Here is a 23,880-nt window from a genome sequence, read left to right on the forward strand (position 1 = left end):
TAAGACCTAACCTGAAAATTAGCCCTATTATGGTTTTTCAGGATGCTCATAATATTAGCCCTAGCCCCAAAATAAGCCCCAGTTAAGTGAATCCCCGCCCTCCACCATTGTGCAGCAACCAAAAGAAGATGACATGACAGTATTTGAATAAATGTTGATTGTTGTGCATGAAAAAATAAAACATCCCCTGAAAATAAGCCCTAATACTTTTTTTGGAACAAAAATTAATATAAGGCCCTGTCTTATTTTTGGGGAAACAGGGTAATTAACATGGATATGAACTAATATAATTGATCAAAACAATAACATTTTAATGACTTATAATGATATAAGGATTTATCATTTTAAATATCTTTCCGATTTTGCTATTTAAACTTTATTGATATTTGAATTAAATTTTTGAGGGCCCCTGCTACTCATGATAACATCATATAGTTGCTTACGATACACTGAAAGTGATTGACTAGCACTATATTATTTATTCAGGTGAGCCTGAAACTACCCTGCAAGAGCATCTTTCAGGGAGGCATTCCAGGATATCCTCCTCTCATAATTGTTGGTAGCTTACCCTTATTGTGACCATTATATTTTATAATCTTTTTGTCAATTGTCATCATCTTGATTTTTAGGTTTGCTGAATTTGGGTTTCTTTATATTTATTTTTTATGTTTATTTTATTGTAGGAAACCATCCAAGATAGTAGCAAGGGCACTAGGTGTGGTGTGTGTGTGTGTGTGTGTGTGTGTGTGTGTGTGTGTGTGTGTGTGTGTGTGTGTGTGTGTGTGTGTGTGTGTGTGTGTGTTTGAGCAAGAGAATGAATGAATGAATGAATGAATGAATGAATGAATGAATGAATGAATGAATGAATGAATTTGCAGCCTCAGTATCTAGCTTTTAAGAGCAAACTTAAGACCTGGCTCTTTAAACAGTCTTTCCCTCCTGGCATCACCTAATGATTTCGCAATTTGGAATTATATTGTCACTGTTGTTTTTATTTTATTATATTGCTCTTACTTTTATGTCTTATTGTTAGCTGCCCAGAGTAGACTTTGGTCCAGATCGAGATGGTATAAATCAAATAAGTAACAACAACAGCAGCAGCAGCAACAACAACAATATCTATGAATCACTCAATCAAGCAATTAATTAAGTAATTAATTAATTAAACTTGTATACCGATGTAATAAATTGGTATACAATTAGTATTACCAATTAGTAATAAATACTACTCTGGGCAGCTTACATCCAGAGCTGAGTAAACATAAAGTAAAACAAATCATAAATATAGTGAGAAACAAATATAATGTATGATCAGTAAAACAACCATCAAATTAATCAATGAAAACCAGTTAGCGGTGAACAGGCCATCTAAAAGTAATCAGTCATATTATGTTAGAAGAGGATGTTCTCAAATACTTCAGTAAACATCCTTGTCTTGAGCATTTTCTTAAAGGCAGTACGGGAGAAGGCCAGGCATAGCTCCACCAGGAGCCCATTCTAAAGGGATGGAGCCATGAACGAGAAGACCTTATTTCTGGTAGATGACTTCCTGGTCTCCCAGGAAATTTATTATGATGTTTTATAGGTCATATGAAACTGTACCATCCTGAATATACCTATTTTTGTCTGAGATTGGAAGGCAAGCAGGGTGGGGTTGATAAGCAGGGTACGGCTTGATTAGTACTTGAGTAGAGGACTACTTGAATAGAAGACTACTCAAGGGACGTGGTGGTCCTGTGGGTTAAACCGCAGAAGCCTCTGTGCTGCAAGTTCGGAAGACCAGCAGTTGTAAGATCAAATCCATGCAACAGAGTAAGCTCCCGTTGCTTGTTCCAGCTCTTGCCAACCTAGCAGTTCAAAAGTGTGTAAAAATACAAATAGATAAAAAGGTACCACCACGGTGGGAAGGTAACAGCGTTCCGTGTCTAGTCGTGCTAGCCACGTGACCATGGAAAAACTGTCCAGGGACAAAAGCTGGCTCTATGGCTTGGAAACAGGGATGAGCACCGCCCCATGACTTGACTAAATGTCAAGGGGAACCTTTACCTTTACCTAGAAGACTACTAGGGAGCTATCTCCTGGTAAAAAAAAACTACAGGGAGCTATCTCTTGATATAGCTAGAGAAGAATCCTGCCTTAAAAATTGGAAAGATGCTGCCTGCCAGAATTGACAGTGTTGAGCTAGTTGGACCAAGGGTTAATTTAGTGTCCGGCTGCCTTCTATGTTCATATGAGATAAGGCTCTATCCACAAGAAGTGTGGTCAATAATAATGCAGAAAATAGCAAGATGTACAGTTGTAAACAGCCAGGTTTATACAGCAAATTGTTGTAAGCAGCACCAAACCAGAATATGCATGAGAAGAACACAAAGCAGATTGTTGTGAAATAACAGAAGCACAAAAAGAAGTGAATTGATTCCAGATTAATTACAAAATGTTCTTCAGAAATGTCCACTTTTTGATTTATCATAAGAAGGTTGTGGATTGTTCTACCTTACTTGGTCAATGTAATCTTTAAGGGTTTTTAAAGGCTGGGCACCACAATGATCTAGATGGTGCAGAAAAAGCGTAAAAAGTTCCAAAAAGTATGGCCAGAGGCACAGACCAGTTTTCTTTGTTAAAGTAAGTTTCAAAACGGAGTTGGTATGCTCAAGTAAGAGGCATAGATTCAGATTTCAAATCTAGTGGTGTTGATTGGATTGTCTCCCAGTCTTGCTATACAAAGAGCTGCCAGCGTTCCCACATACCCTACCTTCAGCCACATTGCCCTAAATTGGAACACATAGTTCCTTTTTTGCTGGGTATGGAGGCACACAGAAATGTGGCAAAGCCCATGCTGGGGAAGATGGAATAAAATGTATTTTACCCACTAGATAAGCCAATAACAGCCACATAAACAGCATTGTTAATTATCAGTAGTGGCCAGAGGAAGATATTATCCCCAGTTCATAGTGCCACTTGGGTTATGTTAAATGTCTATGTTTGATTGTAGATGGTGTCCCGGTTTGCTATTTAGAGTATTGTGTATAGTCCTTCAAAAAAGTAGAAGGCAAAAAGCCACATGGTCCTTGTACATAATCTAAAGGCGATGATGAGTGATATCTTTATTGGAAGCTAGCTTTCAGTCTATACAGGTGTACATCAGGCTGGGTGTTTCCTGCACTATCCTGTTGTGGATGATGCAGGAAACACATAAAAATTTCCAGAAGCTGGCTTCTCTTTGTAATTCTTTCAGTGGTCCATTTTTCCCACAGTGGCTACCAAGAGAAGAGCCAGCCTATGGAATTTAGCCAAGCTGCATAGCTCCAGAATGCCCCCAAGAGAAGGGAATGATAAACCATATCTGAGTACTCTATACCTAGAAAAGCCTGGAAAGGACTGAAATAAGTAAGATTTGACTTGATGACACATAACTATTATTATCAATAAAGTTATAACCTTTTTAAAAAAAGAAATTCCTTTTGGATTTTGTATAAGGACCAAAGTGTTTTTTTTTACCATAATTTTTTTCTTGTTTTTAAAGTGTTCAAGTGTTTCACCAGAAGGTGGCACACAGCCATTAATAAATAGAATGTCTATTCCTTTCTTTCTTTGTATTCTTGCTAGTTCTATTAGAAATTCCTTATTGCTTGTGAACAAAATGATCTTATATTTTACAAATGTTTTTGTCCCTTTGCCATTCTTTTAAAATGTGGGCATTACTATTTAAACAATCCTAAATGACTGTGAGAGCAGAACAGATTAGGATTTTGGTATCAGCTGGAGGGGGAAGGTGCTCTGTTACTTTTAAGGACACATCTGCCCGGAGGGCCTAGCTATATCCAAGGGAACCTCCAAAATGGCATAAAGTAATAATTATATGCTATCAAGTCAATTATGGCAATCCAATTCAGAGTCTTCTAGGTAGAGAGTACTCAGAAGTCGTTTACCATTTCCTTCTTCTAGTGTCCTGGGGCTGTGCAACTTGCCCAAGACCACACAGCCTAGTTCTTGTCCTGAGAGGTACTGTGGATAATCCAATCTCTGGCTAACTCACTGAGCTATCCAGCCAGTCACATAGTCATAGATCTTACAAAATGGGTTGTGCTTTGAAAGAGGTGGAAGTTGCCTTCAGTTCCAGAATCTAAAGCCACTTCCTTTCCCTGAGAGTCTCCTGAAATCCACCAGTGCTGAGCTGGTCTCATTAATTCCATGCCCCACTGGAGGCAGTGGAGCTGATATTTTAAAAATGGACAAACAGACTTTTTAAATGACTTTCTGAATTGGGAACAATGTTAAAATTCAAGAAAAAAATTTAGATTCTCAAAATGAAATATGCTGGCCCTACCAAAGATTTATAGAAAGGACAATAAAGAAGAACAAATAAGGAAATCCAAAAGTCAGAATCACCTTCTCCTCTGCCTAGCACAACAAGTTTGCAGAAATTTAGAAGCACTTGGTTATCTGTCATTTCTTTCCTTCTCCAGTTTAGAGATGATTTTCCCATTTAGTATGCACTGAATCATTATAAATACATTACTACATTAATCTGAATTGTTTATGAATGACACATTCCTCTGTAATTGGAGTGTGTTTGCTTGCTGGTCCTACAAAACGAACATCGAAAAGGATGAAGCTATGTTACTAGAATTACTCTCGTTTTGTCCTATTTTTCAAATTTGAATATGTTCAGAGGGCAAAGAGGTCCTTCATTAGGCATAGTTATCTGGAGCAATTAAGGGAATTAAAATAGTCAGCACCTATGTTAGCTTATTATTTTGTTCTGAAGACAAAAGAAGATTTCAGTTAATTGACTCCGTTGAAGAGATCTGTTAATTCAACAACTTACAAAGAAATAGTGCAAAGAAATTTAATGTGGTGCATTAAAATATTATTATTAAACCATCCCATTCTGTCTTATTCTGTATATGTTCCTACATAATCAAAGCAGGAGAGTCAGGAAGCCACCTTCTTCCCCATTTGTAATATCTGCAAAGAATTTGCCAGTGTGACCAAGCTACCTAAAAATAATAATAAAAAAAAAGAAATGTTGGTTTCACCTGTTTGGACAATTGTACAGAGTACATAGAATTTCATGGGTTAAAAGGATGCTAATAGTAAGGCTGGACATGTTAGGAGTTGTGTTTGGAGGCACGGTTAATTAGTCGCTATTCCTGAGAAACATAATTCATTTTGGAACATTTGCATATAAATAAGAAGCCAGTTGGTTGCATCAGAAACTAAAGTGTGCGGAAGAAAATTATAACTCCTGTGAAATATTAGTTCAGCCTAAAGGAATGAGACTAAGAAAAAGCAAGGCTGTGAGTAAGAGATTTTTTGAATCTGAAAGAGCAGAAGAACTGAAGAAGCCAGAGCTGCTTTTGCCTCTTGGACTTCTGAAACCTTTGTCAATTTGGTTTAGGGTTTTGAAGATTCTCCTCTGTTGTGGATATCCAACTCAGTTGAGGAATATACCTCAGATTTTTGACTGACTTTGAAATCAAAGGGACACTTCAACTTCACAAATTCTACAAGCAACTCCTCTATTGGTGCTGTTTTAGCATTTTGTTTTTGTTATAATTGCTGTTGTCTGTTATATAAACACAGATAAGAAGATATTCATTTTGTGAAATTGTATTTGCAAGATCCATCAATAGTAAGCAAATAACCCCACAGAACTTAAAAGTGTCACAAAAGCAGCTCTCTTCAGAGTTCTTATGGTATTGCTGCAGATTATACCAATTTTCCCAGACACAGGGAGGTCAATTTACAAGCCACCTTGGGTTCTTTTGAAGAAGAAAGGCAAGATAAAAATATTTTAAATAAATAATAAATTAGATAAAGTTTGATTAAGGACAATACCAGATTTAAGATTTTAAAAATATCCATGGCTTCTGATCAGCTTGCTAGATAACACTAGATCTTGAATGTCTCCTATATGTAGAGTTATAAACACACTTACATAAGAGTAAGTCTAAGTTAATTCCATAGGCTATGCTTGCAAGTAAATGTAGATAATAACTTGTTTGTCATTTTCAGTGACCCTGTGACAAGTTTAATTAGCATCTTTCAAAAGTTTTATAATTTTTCCTTGCAACTGGTTTGGATTAAAGCTATTTCCCTTCAATTTGTTGTTGCAGGGAACTTTTCTCTTAGGATTGCAAAAGGAAAAGAGAACCATTTCGGAAAGTGCTTAATTCACTGACTGCATATGTTGTCCCTTTACCAATGTGGCAACCCATGTGGTACTGAAGGCTAAAGACAAAATGAGGATTGTTATGACATGATGAATAACAGTCCCACATTTATTCATTTTGAAGCCTTTATCAACTCATACTAAAATAAAATAAATCCTGCCATTAACCCTATTTGTGCAGCAGAGTATTAAATAAGCTTAGGATACTTCCTTTCTTTGGGTGTGGGATTTAAAATGCTATGTTCATAGGATCAGCATCATCTGTGAGTGTGCTTAGCTTGCCAGCCCAAACAATGAAAAAACAGCTCATTGAAAACTCATGGTCTCCTTTTAAACGTTATAATTTGCTTGATGACTCAAGAATATAGGCCACAGGACAGAAACTTTATTTGCTACTGTAAACTTGAGAAACTTCTGCAATTGCTGGGTTTTGGGCTATGTTTGTCCATTTCCATTGGTGCATCATTAGATTAGCTGTTATCACTAGGCATAGTGATAACTGACAAGATGCATTGTAACAGAATGGCTCCTGCAGTCTTCTCTGAGCTTCCACCTTCTGTGATCTCAGTACTGATGATTCTTTATTTGCTTCACCGAGGCTATTCTGCAGCCTTCATCTCCTTTAGGCACTTTTCCACCTAGCTGCCTCAGTGCCTCTCCCATCTCCAACGGTCCCTAAATAGTGTCACCATACCAATCATATTTTAACAACTGGCCAGCTGCTGGTATACTGGCCTACATGTAACAGCCAATAAATATCAACAGAATGTTCTCTATCACGGTCTATTGGGTTTGATTCTAGTGTCTGGTATAAAAACAACTGGCCCTAACAATAAAACTGCTGAAATCTTGACAGTTGCTTTCTCTGTAACAATAATGCCAACTCTTGGTTGGTTGCCAACTATGGGACATACAATGTTCAGAGAGGAAAGCTGCCAATTGTTTCACCTCTCACAGTTCAAAGTGTATAACATTCTGCTATGTGTGATATATATAACACACTCTTTAAGTATTTAATATAGACCAGATTTAAATTATTTAAATTATTTAAAATTATTTATGTTCTCAGGATTTGTAGATTCTTCCCAGTCTCCCATATATATATATATCCCAGTCTCCCACATCTCCTTTCCACCTACTGCAGATGATGCTGTTCTGTCCCTTCAGCGCTGCCTGGGGACTGTACTGCAATGGATGCAGGAAAATGGGCTGAGGCTGAACCTGGACAAGACGGAGGTCCTGAGGGTGGGTGACTCCACTGTTGGCGGCTTGGGTGACTCCCTCTCATTTGGGGGGGTGACCCCTGCCACAAAAGAGTGGGGTTCGCAGTCTGGGGATCCATCTGGACCCGGCGCTCACCATGAAGACTCAGGTGGCATCGGTGGTCCGCACTGTCTTTTTTCATCTTTGGCGGATAGCCCGGCTGCGACCCTATCTCGATGTGGGGGCGCTCACCACCTTGGTCCATGCGCTCGTAATCTCGAGATTAGACCACTGTAACGCGCTCTACGTGGGGCTGCCTTTGAGGCTGATGCGGAAACTCCAAGTGGTGCAGAATGCGGCGGCCAGACTCCTAAGTGGAGCAAGAAAATGCCATCAAATTTCTCCTATTCTGGCTGTGTTGCATTGGCTGCCCATTCGGTTCTGCGTTGACTTCAAAGTTCTGATGCTCACGTTTAAAGCCCTAAATGGTTTAGGGCCTTGATACTTGGCAGAATGCGTACTCCCACCCAACTCTACCCGTGTCACTCGCGCGAGTCAAGAGGTGAGGCTGAGGAGCCTGATGCTGAGAGAGGCCCGGAAGGAAAAAACAAGAAACCGGGCCTTCTCAGCGGTGGCTCCTCGCCTCTGGAACAACTTACCTCCGGAGATTCGCGCGGCTCCCTTGCTGGGTATTTTCAAGAAACAACTGAAAACATGGATGTTTAGGCAGGCCTTCCCTCCCCGCAGTTAACTCCTAATTTTTCTTCCCTCCTCTCTATTAGAACATACTCTGTTTTCTTGCCATCTTGGAGAAAAAACTTTCTTTTCTTTTTTTTTCTAATTTATGAAAATTATGTTATATGTTATGTTATATATATACTTGTTTTATTTGGTGTGTTGTAAGCCACCTAGAGTGGTCGTAATTGACCAGATAGGCGGGGTCTAAATGGAATAAATAAATAAATAAAATTATATATTTTTATTTATTTATTTATTTATTCCATTTATAACCTGCCTATCTGCACTTTTGCAAGGTTTGTTAAATATGTCATTTGAAAGGTCTGCTAGATTTTGACATAAAATGGCTGTAGATTCTTCTTAATCTATCTTTATTTTTCCATCCTCTGTGCTATCTGCAGTTATTTGCATAATGAGTAACTCCATATTTGTTGGCTGGAAATAATTATTCCATCTTTTCATTTCATATTTCTTCATGTTACACAGATATGGCAAAGCTCAGAACTGAGGAACAACAGGGCCCATGTTGTCAACAAACACAACATGCAAAAACCAAACTGTCCCTCTCCATCCTGTGCTTCTCCAAAGAAATCATACCAGTTAGATTGAAGCTTCTTTTTTGTCCACAGATGCCTAGCTAAGGTTGTGCTCCTCTCATCCCATTTTATATTCTCTGGTAGAGGGGGAGAATCCAATTACAAAACAAGCTTCACCTTAATAAATGTCTGTTGACAAGATGATGGTAAAAATAGAGAAAATATTAATAACTTCTAATCAGTTCTCTTTATTATTAAGGAGAATGCAATTTACAATTTTTGCATAAGCAGGGATTAGATGCTGAGTTTAGTTAGTTATTGGAGCCTAGCAACAAGCTAAAGCCTCATCTGTTACATTTGTTTAATTCTAAAACATGAAGGTAACACTCTAAATGCAAGTATCTTTCATCATATAGCCTATGTAATGGGATGGAATAATTAAAACTGCATCTTTTTCTCTTCACCCTTAATAAGCTTTTTCCCTTAGCAAAGCAGTTTAATTTTAGTTGTGCAAATATAAATATTAACATATAGCATCTGGCAAAGTGCAGTATAAACTTTGATGTGGAAATAATCTCCTTCTTAAAATGTTCCAGGCCATAGTTTCATTCTGTTAAACTGTTGTTTGCTAAACTAAGCCTTCAAGAGAGATAGGGTAACAAATAAACCTGATTTTACTAGCGCTCTGCATGACATTTTTAAAAGATAAGAGTGGACACAGGCTAGATAGACAGTATATAAATTGAATGAACAAATAAATAAGTAATTGCTATTTATTTTTTAAGAATATAAAACTCTTGTTAATAATATTCATTGTTTAAAGAATAATGCTAATTGTTAAGTAAAAAGCAGAGTTAGTAATGCCTTTATTGAACCGATATGTTAAGTGCTATCAAGATGAAACCAACTTATTTTGACCTAATCAAACGTTCAAGGTGAATGAGATATTTAAAGAGTGGTTTTACCAGTTCTGCAACCCTCCAAATTCCCTAGTGGGGATTTGAATCCAGGGCTCCTGAATTCCATTCCATCATTCTATTCGCTATACTACACAGGGTATGTCTCTTTTGAGCTATCGAAATACAACAGAACAAAGGAAACAAAAAATGGGATGACCACTTTTGTGCCTTTTAAAAATACTTTGATGATCTGATAAAGTTATTGTTCAATTCTGATTTTTTTAAATTTTATTTAGGACCACATCAGTAAGCTTGTTTTTATTTGCAGTGGAGAATATTAATTACTATTTTTAGCCACTTCTTAATTTAAAGAATATACCTTTAAATGGCCCCTCATTCCACCTCCCATGACACTCAAACGCAATTTTTGAGAATGGTGAAATGAGAAGTCATTACATTATTTCACAACTCCTTATTTACCTTGCAATTTCTCTCTCTCTCTCTCTCTTATTTTTATTTATTTATTTATTTATTTTGCATCGTATGCCCACTGATGTTAGCCAGTGTGGTATCTCTGCTGGCAGTTCCTTTTGCCAGCAGATTTCTGAAATCAGCTAGTGCAATTAGTTTTTCATGGCAGAAAGGCAACTGTAATGACAGAAGAAGCTTCTATCCATTCCAAACCCACTAGAGCCACTAAATCTTTGAGTTAGGCTAGCACTGGACATCAAGCAGGGTCTCTGTGTTGTACAATACATGCTAAAATCCTGCTGTGTAGTTACGGTATGTTGCCATGATGCTAATGGCATTACATTTTGAAGGAAACTGCATCAAGTTCAGTAATCAGCATAGACATTAGCTATTACTTGCTGAATCATATTGTTCAGTATGCAGCAATGTCCACAATTATTTTCTTAATGTGAAGCAATTAGCCTCTGAAAATTATTTATTTTTATTTATTTATTTTTTCGATTTATATACTGCCCCATAGTGCTTGGAGCACTCTGGGGGCAGTTTGCAATGTAATTAGGAAAGCTGCCTTCACACTTCTGGATGTTGTTTTGAATTGGGATGATTTTTTTGTGGCCCTGCAATCTGAATGATGCACATATTATCATTTGTCTAAGCCAGTGGTTCCCACTCTTTTCAAGTCATAACCCCCTTTTATAAAAGCTAAGTAACCTGCAACCCCACCCCCACTCTGGTTGCATAAAAAGAGGTAAAGTCATCCCTTCTCAGAAAGTAGAGGCTTCTTTCTCCCCCCAAAATACCTGTTTCTCATACATACACACTAACTTTAATATCCCACTTTGAAAGGTCAAGGAAAAAAATTATTAAATGATGACCACAACGCATATAAGGTGATCCACGATCCACCAGAAAACACTTTGTAATCCCCTTGGAGGCTACAACCCCCAGGCTGGGAAACATTGGTCTATGAAATGATAAATTACTTCTGTCGTTGTCCTCCATGTGTTATTTTGGGGGAGGGGGGTTTCCCTTCCCACCAGTATTTTATCACACCAAGAGTCCTTAAAACAACTTTTTTTTCGTTCAAGAAATCATTTTTTATTCAAAGGAAAATAATGTACACAAACCTAATTATAGATAGTGTAAAACCGGAAGCAGCATATATTAATTGGTTTAATATGTTGTTTCATATATCCGTGTTAAAACTGTATTATTGTAAATTGGTGCAGCAATATTTTATATAGGATGCTTGTGTATATAGCTCACATTGAATTCCATCGTGTGCCCATGATGGTGGGATGAATTTTCATTCATTTGTATTATCCAGAATATCTTAAGAAGTCTAGTTGCCAAACTCTACCCACAGGCCCTAACCAAGAGCCATTTTAATGTCTCCAGCAAAAAACTCAAACATGCTTCTCTTTGCTTAAAGAATAAAAGAGATGGGTAATTTGGCTTACTAATCAGTTGTCACTCTGTGCCTTGTGTAAATTCAAAAATATTAATGCAAGTGCCTGGTGTAAAATAACAGCTGTTTTCAAGGGAGTGGTGGTATTAAACTTGTTTCATAGTTGATTATAATTTGATATTTCATGCAAGTCAATTTATATGTAAAAGACAGGAAAACTAAAAGATCACAGGGTTTTTTTGCACATTTTGGTTCTAATATGAATTTCACAAAATATTATTAATACTGTGATAATTTTTCCCTAATAGGCAGATGTATGCAGGAGAAAAAAAGGCTGGTATAGAAGTGCATTGGAAGAAGCTGACAAACTGCTTGCCTGTTCTGTTCAGCAAAGGCTTGATTCATGCTATTTATCAAAAAAAGGTACCATTACATGCTTTTCTGTTTCTATTGTTTCATTATTTGCCTGAGTGTAAAGAGTTTTTCTCCTCTATAATTGTGGCAGAGACCTTTAATAATATATTTAATTGCAAAGTGCTCTGGTGTTTGGACCAGTTGAGACATGGACTGAGTCATGTACCCAGCAGGCTGCATAAGTCTATATCTAAATTTAATTCCTGTTGAAAACAGTGCTGTCAAGGTAGACTTGCAGTTATGATCAGTGCACTGCTTAGTTGCATCTTTGGGTGCTCCTATTTACATGTCACTGAAACTACCAACATGAATTTGACCCATCTCTGGGAGGCAGTAGAAGACAGGAGGACCTGACGTGCTCTGATCCATGGGGTCACGAAGAGTCGGTCACGAAAAGTCGGACACGGCTTAACGTTAAACAGCAACAACTTATGTGTATCTGTTGGACAGTAGTTGGACTGCCCTGTGTCTGGATGTCAGCTGAAACCTCAGGAAACTGCTAGACTTCTCCAGACCTTGAGGCAGGGAGTCAGATTTCAGAATGAGCAACGCTGGAATAGGATAAAATGCAATGTTGTAAAGTAGCTTTAAACCACGGGGCAACTATTTCTACCAAATTCCATCTGGTACCAGGGGGTGCTGGCTCAGTATGAAAGTGTTTGTATGAATACTGTACTATGCTTATACAACCTTGATGCATCAAAGAGCAAGGAAGGGGAAGAAGACTAGGGAGGCAGGCACTGAATGCAGGTACTCCTTCCCATTCTACATTTTGAAAGAAGGCTGTTTTTGTTGTTATGTGCTGTCAAGTTGGAACCTACTTGGAGCAACCCTAACATAATTTTCAAGATAAGTGAGATATTTAAGGTTTTACCAGTTCCACTCCCCCAGTCAGTTTCCATGGGCAAATGAGGATTCAAACCCTGTTCTCCAAAGTCCTAGTCCATCTCTCTATCCAGTACAGCACACTGGGATCCTCTTGAAGCAAGCTAGAGAGTGGAATATCAGCATCCTGACTACTGTGCTTTCTTATTGCAAAAACCCTAGGGGAAAAAATCTCCATAGACTGGTGATGAGCCTTCTACTAGCACCAGCACCACGGCTGGAAAAGTTCTCCCATATCACATGTGCTGTCAGTAAGGACTCGTTCAGAGGAGCAGGAGAAGTGTTCAATTGACAGTAGAAGGAATAAGAGGGTTGCTTGAGGTCAGTATGACATTTGGATATGAGGATCGTGCCAAATGGTATATCGCACCTCCGCCCAACCTCAAGCAACCCTATTTAGAGTCTAAATTTTAGACTGTATCAGCCCACACCAAAAGGGACAGTGCTATTGCACCCTAAGGCTATGCAGGATGTGAGTTCAAATATAAATGATGCAGTTCCTGCAGTGCTGAGTACATTTTGTTGCCTGCTTCTTCACAAAATTTTATTTTTGCCCTCACTCTGGATTGCCATATTACCCAATTAGACAGATTTTACCCACATTCCAAATTGTCTTATTAAGATCCTCGTTTCACAAATGACCCAGAAACACAAACACTTGAGCAGAAACAGTTCAAACCCCACTCGCAACAGTTTCCTGACCCAGTTCTGTATCACAAGGGCACACTGTTGTGATATCACAAGGCAACCACACTCTACCCTACCCTGGTCTCTGATTTTGACCTTAAAGCAGGCCAACCTGGTAATAATCCCATGCATGTGGGTCAGTACATGAAGGTGCCATATTACCTATTACAATATAATTGAGGAACTATTTTTCATTTTCCATATTGCATTTTATTATTACAACATATAACTTTAGAACAAATAAAAATTAGTTTGTAGACTTATTTTATTTGAAAATAATTATTATCACTCATCTGTTACTCTTACTGGTTTCACAACCTTTTTTAGGCACAATGAAAAATAAAGAAGCTAAAACAAAAATGGACACAATACTGTGCAGTAAAGTGGTAAGATTTACACATATATTCTTACAGTTGTGACTGAACAGCAAATTGCATTGCTTGCAAACTTCTGCTTTCAGCTGCATTGTTTCTAAGCAGTGGTATTACTATTTGCAACTGTTTCAATTTCTGTGATAGGAAAATGGACTTTGTTCCAACTTTGTGTCAGTTCCTGTTATTTATATATAAAGCATTTTATAAGGGACCCCAAAGTAATCTACTATAAAATACTAATAGGCAGATTGCTTGATATTGAGACACATACATTTAGACCATAGCACTCATTTTAAAATGTTTACAGTACATAGTAATGTAAAGGTTTTGAGAGCAGGCAGGATAAGACCCTAAATATGAAGATAAATATAGACCGTGTCCACCCACTGCCATTGTAAGTGTCAGGCCCAATCCTATGTGTTGACGTAGCCAACTGTAGTTTGGAATCTTTCACTTCCACTTTTGTTTAACTCTGGCCTCTTATGGTTTATGGTTAATTTAAAATGGCTTGGAGCCAGAATACCTCAAAGGGCACCTAATCCTGTATGATCTCTCCTAGAATTTCAGTTCTTCTCCAAAGCCCTATTGTGTAACTCCCAAGCCCCCAAACTTCTCTGTAATTCTGATTGTGGAGTCTGGCCCATCAGGCTCTCTCTGTCTTTACTGATTGTCCAAAAAGGCAGTCAAAATTGTGTTACAGTGGTGCCTCGCAAGACAAATTTAATTCTTTCTGCGGTTAATGTTGTCTTGCAAAAAATTCATCTTGCGAAATGGGTTTCCCATAGGAATGCATTGAAATCTAATTAATGTGTTCCTATGAACAAAAAAAGTCAGAACGTCAAATTTGGTTTACAAAGGGTTTATTAAGTGCTCTTTAAGGCCATACATATTGTGCAGATGATTTAAAAAATTTCAGTCAAAAAACTTTAACTTTTTAAACATCATAGAAAGACATTTAAAAATCAGCAAACATGAGGCAGGAACAAAAAACGGAAAACATTCTTCTTGTGAAGCACGGCCAGAGGAACATTTGTCTTGCGAGTCATCAACCTCCATTCCCCAAACCATTTGTCTTGCAAGTTTTTTGTCCTGCGAGGCATTTGTCTTGCGAGGCACCATTGTACTTCGTCATGCCTTTGGCTTTCAAGATTGGAAAGGTTCTTAGTCTGTTCTTAAATAATGTTTTGCTTCTGTTATGGTTTTCTGTTATTGTGCTTTTATTACACATTGGTTTAATAGCCATAGTGGAAAGAAGGCAATATATAACTATGATGTAGGTGGGGTATGTGGAGAAAATCCAGCACATGTATACTAAGCCATATAGCAAATTAAAGTTAATTTTAAAATAAAATGGATTGTAGCCAATCTTGTCATATCACCAATACTATTTGTGGAAACCCCATTTTCATCCTTGAGCAAGCTTCAAACACAAAAGTTTGGTTCTATTCAGGCAACTCACTGTATAAACACTTTTACAATTCATTAATATGATTTCATTACACTAGTGATACTTTGTGTTACACTAATTATGCTAGTCATTCCACTAGTGTTTATGCACCCCCTAGTAGAATATGCAACCACTTATGGAACAAAAATCACTTATTGTCCTTTTTTTGCTAGCTTGAATTGACTGCACACCATGAAATTCAGCAAACATTCACATACAAACAAAGCTTGCTTCTGTTTCTCAGATAAAACCTTGGGCAAAAGTATGTGAGAAGAAAAATAGCTACAGAAATGGAAGGGGAAAAAAGTAAGTTTAGAATCCAATGTTCAGTTCCTGTATTTAGTTGTTTTAAGCTGCTCCTCTAGTATTCTTTCACTTTGCAATATTGTGCTGCTACACAATTATGTTTCCTGAGATAGTAGGTTAAATTGTGTTATAAGTTTCTGAGCATGAACACAAATCTTTTGTTTTCTGACTAGGAAATGTATATGTGCTCTGATGTCTGGAGCCACACATATTATTTTTCTGTAAAAATATACACTATGCCCTTTGGTAAAAAAATTCAGGGTGGCTTATAAGATGCATGAATCTGCAATAATGGAAACCTCTAAAACAATGGCATCAGTTAGAGCCACTAAAAGCTATTAAAATTGTTATAAGCCATAGAAAACAGGGCTGCTTCCCTGTACATCTAACAAACACCCAATAATAAGAGTTCCATAACTGAGGAACCACTACCAAGAATTCTGTATTCCTAATCACCTCCAAAGGTGGGAGGAATCTGCAGTCAGACTTCTGATGAAAGATCTCATACCTTACACTCTACTCTCAGGCACACTAAAATGGTATCCTCCTCCTGCTTTTCCTCTCCGAGAATAATTTTCAAGGAAGCCATTAAGTCTGTAAGAAACACCCTGAGGGCCTTTCACTAGGCAAAGGAGTCTCTCCAGTTACTATAACCCCAGGCTGGGTGATACCTGGAGCGTGCATGAATTAGTACTATGGGCAAGCTTCTAAGCTAGAATTCCACATGTCTCCTTACATGAGACAGAAATCTCTCCTGATTGTACACTTTGTACTTAGGGCACCAACCAGACAAGGTAGACCACTCAATGACATTTGTGAACGTAGCCTCTGGCTAAGGCACCTTCTTTAGACACTCAAATCCTTTTCCCCCCCAAGGATCACACTTGGATAAAAATATTAAAAAGTTTATTAAAATTATTAAAAAGATATAAAGAATTTTAAAAGCAGGTTGTACAGTTCCAAAACAACGCAAAAGAAACAAGCAATGCATATTCAGATAATTTAGTGAGCCTGACTTCAGGCTTGATATTGTGATGGGAGGGCAGGAGGAGGGCGGAGCTCTGTCTCCTGGGCTGAATTCCTACCTGTTTGGGAACCCCCAGGGGGTTAAAACCACCCCAAAGAGGTGGTGAATTGGGGGAGAAGCCTGTTGATCATGGGGGGATGGCGGTTACCCCTGTTTTGATCTGGGAAACTCCCCAATCAACCAGCGGGTGGAAACAAGCAGCTGAATAGCTTGCTTGCAAGTTGCCGGCAGCTGGCAATAGAGAAGTGATAAATCAGCTAATTAACATTGTCATTACCACTGGGTGAGATAATATTTTATAACTATACTGCTTTATGACTATTCCTGGATGAGACAATTCCCTATAACAGAAATAAGTGTCTCTTATCCCCACCACTTATAGAGCAGCGGTGAATCTAGAGAGAGGGAAGAAGACACAAAGAAAATATATTGGACACTCATTAGACCTTTAATTATACTTCAAGGAAGGAAGTTTGGTATTACTTTAGTGTTAGAAATTTAAGAAATATTTCTCTTAAAATCACCATTAGCTAAACAACTCTGAGAGTTAAACTTGTTATATTATGGCTATCTACAGCATTGGCAGAAAGCCCAGAACAATGACCTTGAACATTCTATGGCGGTCTTAAGCTTAGAATTTGTTTTGACTTCCCTCTTTTTTTCTGCGAATTGACTGAAACATAGATAAATTAACCCTGGCAAGTCTAATACTGCCAAAGTGGAATTTTTAAACTGTATTTTGCTGAGGTCTAAACAAAGACAATTCATCTTGGAATATATATCTGGCTAATGTGGACCTATATGAACCAATAAAAACATTTGGATGTATCCTGGGCTCTGAACATTATTGGAACACAGGCTGGGATAGAATTAGTACTGGAATGGACTACTTCCAGAGCTGGATTACAAAAGACATCAGGCCATGAATACAAACATCGAGTGAACTAGACTGTCACTTTACATTTGAGACTAGATTCATATTTAACCCTAAAGATGATTGTTGCAATCCTCCAGCTCCTCTATTTGTTTTTCCCAACTTCCAGATTTGCCTTTGGATGCTGTGTGTTCAGTCGTTTAGTCGTGTCCGACTCTTCGTGACCTCATGGACCAGAGCACGCCAGGCCCTCCTATCTTCCACCGCCTCCCGGAGTTGTGTCAAATTCATGTTGGTTGCTTCGATGACACTGTCCAACCATCTCATCCTCGGTCGTCCCCTTCTCCTCTTGCCTTCACACTTTCCCAACATCAAAGTCTTTTCCAAGGAGTCTTCTCTTCTCATGAGATGGCCAAAGTACTGGAGCCTCAGCTTCAGGATCTGTCCTTCCAATGAGCACTCGGGGTTGATTTCCTCTAGAATTGATAGGTTTGTTCTCTTTGCAGTCCAGGGAACTCTCAAGAGTCTCCTCCAGCACCATAATTCAAAGGCATCAATTCTTCGGCGGTCAGCTTTCTTTATGGTCCAGCTCTCACTTCCATACAACACTACAGGAAAAACCATAGCTTTGACTATTCGGACTTTTGTTGGCAAGGTGATGTCTCTGCTTTTTAAGATGCTGTCAAGGTTTGTCATTGCTTTCCTCCCAAGAAGCAGGCGTCTTTTAATTTCGGGGCTGCTGTCTCCATCTGCAGTGAACATGGAGCCCAAGAAAGTAAAATCTGTCACTGCCTACATATCTTCCCCTTCTGTTTCCCAGGAGGTGATGGGACCAGTGGCCATGATCTTAGTTTTTTTGATGTTGAGTTTCAGACCGTTTTTTGCACTCTCGTCTTTCACCCTCACTACAAGGTTCTTTAGTTCCTCCTCACTTTCCGCCATCAGAGTGGTATCATCTGCATATCGGAGGTTGTTGATATTTCTTCCTGCAATCTTAATTCCAGCTTGGGATTCCTCCAGTCCAGCCTTCCGCATGATGTACTCTGCATATAAGTTAAATAAGCTGGGGGACAATATACAGCCTTGTTGTACTCCTTTCCCAATTTTGAACCAATCTGTTGTTCCATATCCAGTTCTAACTGTTGCTTCCTGTCCCACATATAGGTTTCTCAGGAGATGGATAAGGTGGTCAGGCACTCCCATTTCTTTAAGGATGCTACTTATGTATAATTTTCACCTTTTATATGCTGCCACCAGAGGATTTTCCTCAATCTACCAAACTGTAATAATGAATCACAGCTGTCAACATTAACAAGGTTTATTTATAGGATAACAGTTCATTCATACATAGAAATCAAAGATGGTAATTTTATTCATTCAAAATACATTCTTTTGATTTGGGATAGGCTTTGCTTATTTAGATTTTCTTTAATCACGATGTTACTATTTTCATACAGTTTCTTTTATTATAATCACTTTTAATTCACTCAATTCTTAATCACATAAACTTTCCAAGACTTGTCCTATTCATATCTCTTTCAATCTCTCTATCTCTCTATTACTCTTCTCTTTAACATAGCCACAGCCCTAACTGCCTAAACTGTCCATAACTGTCTTTTTTCTCTCCCTTTATTTCTCTGGTTCCACCCCTCCTGTCATGTCATAGGCTCCCACATCAGAGCTCTGACTTGACTGATTGGAGTGTTCTGAGAGCTGTCCGTCACAATGATCAAGCTATTAAAGTGGACTTCTTGAAGCAATTATTGATGGAATTGGACTGATTACTTTAAACAACTAAACATCTTTCACTTGGAATACAATTATTTTGCATCTTGGAACATAATGTTACAACAAGGAAATTTTTGGGATGAAACAAAATCTACCCTTCAAGCAATTTTGGAAATAGTGAAATCCCACAACGAAGAGGGAAAATTATTCAATGAGCAGTTGAGTGAGTTCTGAAACCTTTAATGGCATTTACAAATTACAACACAAGCAAAATAGGAGAAGTAAAATTACACAAATTTCACAAATTAGGAGTGAGAAGCAGGGGACAATTTCAGAATTGCAGATAAGAAACCTGCAACAGCAGCAGTCACAGCATTACATTAATCACTCATGAAAATAAAAAGAATTGACTCAGAAGAATTGGAAAAATAGGAGATCCAAGGTTCAAGAAAAAAATTTCAGAAGTGAGAATGAGCAGGGCATTGAAACAGTATATGAACCAGGGTGTCAGGTGTCTCTAAACAAAAAAAAAGTCTTTTTTCACGAGGGATATTGAGAAATCGACCGGCATGGGTGGCTGAAGGAAAAATATTAAAACGGGCTAACATAAAAGCTCTTCTTAGATGTGGGTTTACTAGGGAATGGAAATATTTGGGAGAATGATCCTGAGATGGAAAAAATCCAACAGAAAGAGGGGAACATACAGAGTTAAGGTTATTGCATAGGTAATTGAATTCGGTGTGACAGAGCTTGTCCTTGATTATGGAATAAGCCCTAGTGAGATTCATATCTACCAAAGATTCCAGGGATAAGTGAAGAGAAAATAGATTCTTTTCAATAAACTGGAACCAAGAAAAGGAGTAAGACTCACACAATAAATCATATATCAGGGATCCAGAATGTGAATTTAAAAAGAGACGGAGACAAAATTTAAATGTGAGTAACCAGGCAGTTATGGAAGGTAGGTGAACGCCCAATTCTAAAGAAATAGTAGAAAGCCGAATTAAGTTGGGAATTCCTAATATTCTGCAAAAAAAGTTGCTGCAACTTGATCAATATCCAAATTAACCAAGTGTATCATATAGGCACACCATATAGCAAGTTAGAAAGAATCTTAGACTGAAAAATCTGGATGGCTGCTGGGATATATTGGTTTCTGGAAGAATAATGAAATTTAGAAATAGCTTTTAATTGGGGAGAAATTTAAGAGATGGCAGGTTTTTAATGAAATGTCCAGCTGAGTTTGCGATGAATATGAAGACCCAGATACTTATAAGAGTGTACTTGACGGTAGGAAGAAGATCCTATTGTCCAAGGGGTAGGGGACAAAGAGTGGGGAAAAACCAAAATTTGGGTTTTATTAGGGTTAATGGATAGATCATTAAGATCATAGAAATCCTGAAATTTAAGTAAAGTGCGACAAAGACCTGATCTAATACGAGACATCAGCATTTGAAAGGGTTGAGGGATCTATGAGGGACAGATAAGGGATGAGCCTGTGAGAAGGGGAGGGAAAGAAGAGAATAGGAAGGTGATCACTCTCAGTGTGGGTATCTACAAAAAAATTCATTATCGGGGGGTAAGAGGTCTGGAGAAGCTGGAACATAATCGATGACACTCAAACCTCTCACTGAACAATGAGTAAACTCACTGGGCATATCACTGCCCGAAGAACCATTGAGGATAAATACATCCAAAGTAGTACACAGATCAATAAAAAAAATGGAGTGTAGCTATTAAAGGAATGGTCCTTGTAAGTCCCTGAAGTAAGAAAACAAGGAGGAGACAGATCTTCTAAGTTTGGTCCAGACTACCAAGGAAAAACTTTGTAGGCTTTTCACCCACTCACAACCCTATTATTGTTCTTAGCTCTGTTAATAGATAGAGTTGTACCACAGTAAATTTCCTTTCTACTGTTTATTTCTGGAGCATGTGTGATGTGCTAACTTGGTATCATTTTCATATGTCTTAGCACAAGCTTTATATTTTTCTGTACCTACTTCTGTTCCATTATACCTGGGCACTCTTAGGGAGTGCCAGTTACAGCAAAGTTCTGCAGTACATGAAGAGCCATTTACTTCCATATGATTTTTACCAGCCATTAAGATCTTTTGAGGACATGTTCAGTACTCCTGCAGTTTCTGAGATATTATGAGTGACAAAGCAGTGCAGAACAGAGTGATCTCGGGTGTGGCATCCTTTCTTTGGAATTCCCCTGCCACTATATATTTGTCAAATACTTTCTTGATGTGTTTCTTTTTGCAAGCAGTTAAATATTTTCTTTCTTTTGAGCTTTGAATAGTATCTGAGTATTATTGTTGCTGCTACCATTTAGTTTTTTTTAAATGTGATTTTAGTGGTTTGAATTAATAATCCTTAAGAATAGACCAATTGAAATAAATGAAGCATAAATTAGTTATAACTCACTTATTTCAGTTAGTTTATTCGAAGTATGATGGTGTGTGTATCCAACCCGTTGCATTGGAAGCACTTTAAAAATAGTGTTAGCTACCATAGGAGCCTTCCATCCCACTGACAGGCACATCAGAAATATTCCAATAAGCAAAAAATAAGCATTTCAGTGCAGCCTCTATTGTGTTTTCAGAATGACTGAAATGCTTTTTAACAATTTGCTCCTTAAGGAATTGATATTTTTAAGGGGGTTGCTATATTGTAAATAAAAAAGGAAATATGCATAGTATTAATTTCATTTTACATATTCATGGTAATTTACTGTATTTGCCAGCGTATAAGACAACCCCCCAACATTTCCACTCAAAATATAGAGTTCGTTATATACTCGCATGCGTGTTTCTGCTTTGGCTGCCTCATGGGGAGAGTTCATTTTGCCGCTTTTGGTTCCTTTCGCTGGGAGAGAGCGAGGGTTTACTGGAAGAAGGACAACATTGGCTGTCCTTCTGGGTTTGACTGGTTGTTTAAGCGGGTCAGGTAGCTATAATTTGCTTTCATTGGGAGGTTTGCTTTTATTTATTTATTTATTTATTTATTTGTTTGTTTGTTTGTTTGTTTGTTTAATTTATACCCCGCCTATCTGGCCTAACAGACCACTCTAGGCGGCTTCCAGCATAGGATAAACAATAAAATAAAGCAAAAATTGCATAAATCATACTATAACACACACAATACAAGGATAGAGTAGAAAATAAATAAAAGAAGAGTAAACAGAAAAATCAGGTATTAGCTGGAGGGAAGGCCTGGATGTATAGCCATGTTTTTAATTGACTTTTAAAAGTGCCCAGAGTGGGGGCAGCGCGAATCTCAGAAGGGAGATTAAGAAGTAGCATTTTTTTTTCTTTCTTTAAAGTAAAACTTGCTGGCCTGACTTCTCGCTGTGGCACCGCAGTTTTGCTGCCGCACCACGGTGCAAGTGTCATTAAGTGAGCAACAATCAAGAGGGCTGGTCCGTGGGAGTGCGGAAGCCTTTAGCTACCCCCCTTGTTTGTGTGTGTGAGTGCTGTCCTTCTGGGTTTGACTGGTTGTTTAAGCGGGTCGGGTAGCTATAATTTGCTTTCATTGGGGGGTTTGCTTTTAAGGAGTAGCATTTTTCTTTCTTTAAAGTACGTAAGACTTGCTGGCCTGACTTCTCGCTGCGGCGCTGTGGTTTTGCCGCCTCTCCATGACGCAAGTGTCGTTAAGTGAGCAACAATCAAGAGGGCTGGTCCATGGGGGTGCTGAAGCCTTTAGCTACCCCCTTGTTTGTGTGTGTGAGTGTGTGGGTGGGTGTATCTGTGTGTGTATGTGAGTACGTGTGTGTTGCTTTTGAATTTTGAAGTGCACCCAGCATATAAGACGACCCCCCCACTTGGAGGCATGTTTTTCAGGGCAAAAAAGTCATCTTATACGCTGGCAAATACGGTATCTTTCTAAATTTTTTAACCTGCATATTAGGAGACTGAATTCTCAAAATTGCTCTCAGACAGTAGTTTAGACCACCAGTCCCCAACCTTTTTTGCCCTGTGGACCAGCTGGGGGATGCAGGGCACCCCCTGCGCTCGTGCACATGCACAAAGGATGGTGCAGCACTTGTGCAGGTGCTCACTCACTCACTCGTGCACATGTGCAAAGGGCGGAGCAGTGCTTGTGCAGGCGCTTGCTTGATTGCAGGCACAAAGGGCAGCACAGCACTTGTGCAGGTGTGCACACACTTGTGTGCAGGCGCAAACAGGTTGTGCGGGGAGGGAGTGCATGCAGGAGTGGGGGAGGTCTCTCTCTGCGGCCTGGTCTGGCTCAGGCCCCGGACTGGCACCGGGCCACAGACCGGTGGTTGGGGACCTCTGGTTTAGACTATTTTGCAGTTAACTGGAAGCATGGTTAGTAGAGTGATATATGTTGTTGTCCAAGCCCAAGAACAAGGTCCAAGGGTTCCTGGATGAAATAGATTATCTAGTTCCATTTCAGTTTGACTTCTGAGCCAGTTATGGGACTAAGACTGCTTTGTTGCCTTGGTGGATGGCTTACACTGGGAACTTGACAGGGGGACCGTGTTCCTGTTGGTTTGGCTGGACTTCTCAGTTGCTTAAAGTACCATTGACTATGGTATCCTTCTGGGCCATCTTGCTGGGATGGGACTTGGAGGCACTGTTGTACAGTGGCTCCAGCCCTTCCTAGAAGGGAAAACTCACAAGGTGGTAGTGATGGGGCTCCTGTTCAATACCCAGACCATTAAAATATCAAGAGGAGAACAGGT

The 23,880-nt window shown here is 38.7% G+C and overlaps 1 protein-coding gene across 2 annotated transcripts in view; it reads left to right on the forward strand.

Moving 5' to 3' along the window:
• Positions 1 to 23,880, forward strand: part of ZCWPW2 (zinc finger CW-type and PWWP domain containing 2) — a 54,982-nt gene that overhangs the window by 15,140 nt on the left and 15,962 nt on the right. For both annotated transcript variants that reach the window (XM_078377322.1, XM_073003435.2), the window contains 3 exons: positions 11,739 to 11,853; positions 13,744 to 13,802; positions 15,482 to 15,543. In XM_078377322.1, the coding sequence (XP_078233448.1) occupies positions 11,739 to 11,853; positions 13,744 to 13,802; positions 15,482 to 15,543 (236 nt within the window). The remainder of the gene's footprint in view (positions 1 to 11,738; positions 11,854 to 13,743; positions 13,803 to 15,481; positions 15,544 to 23,880) is intronic.

Source organism: Pogona vitticeps, chromosome 6 (assembly GCF_051106095.1).
Source record: "Pogona vitticeps strain Pit_001003342236 chromosome 6, PviZW2.1, whole genome shotgun sequence".
NCBI lineage: Eukaryota > Metazoa > Chordata > Lepidosauria > Squamata > Agamidae > Pogona > Pogona vitticeps.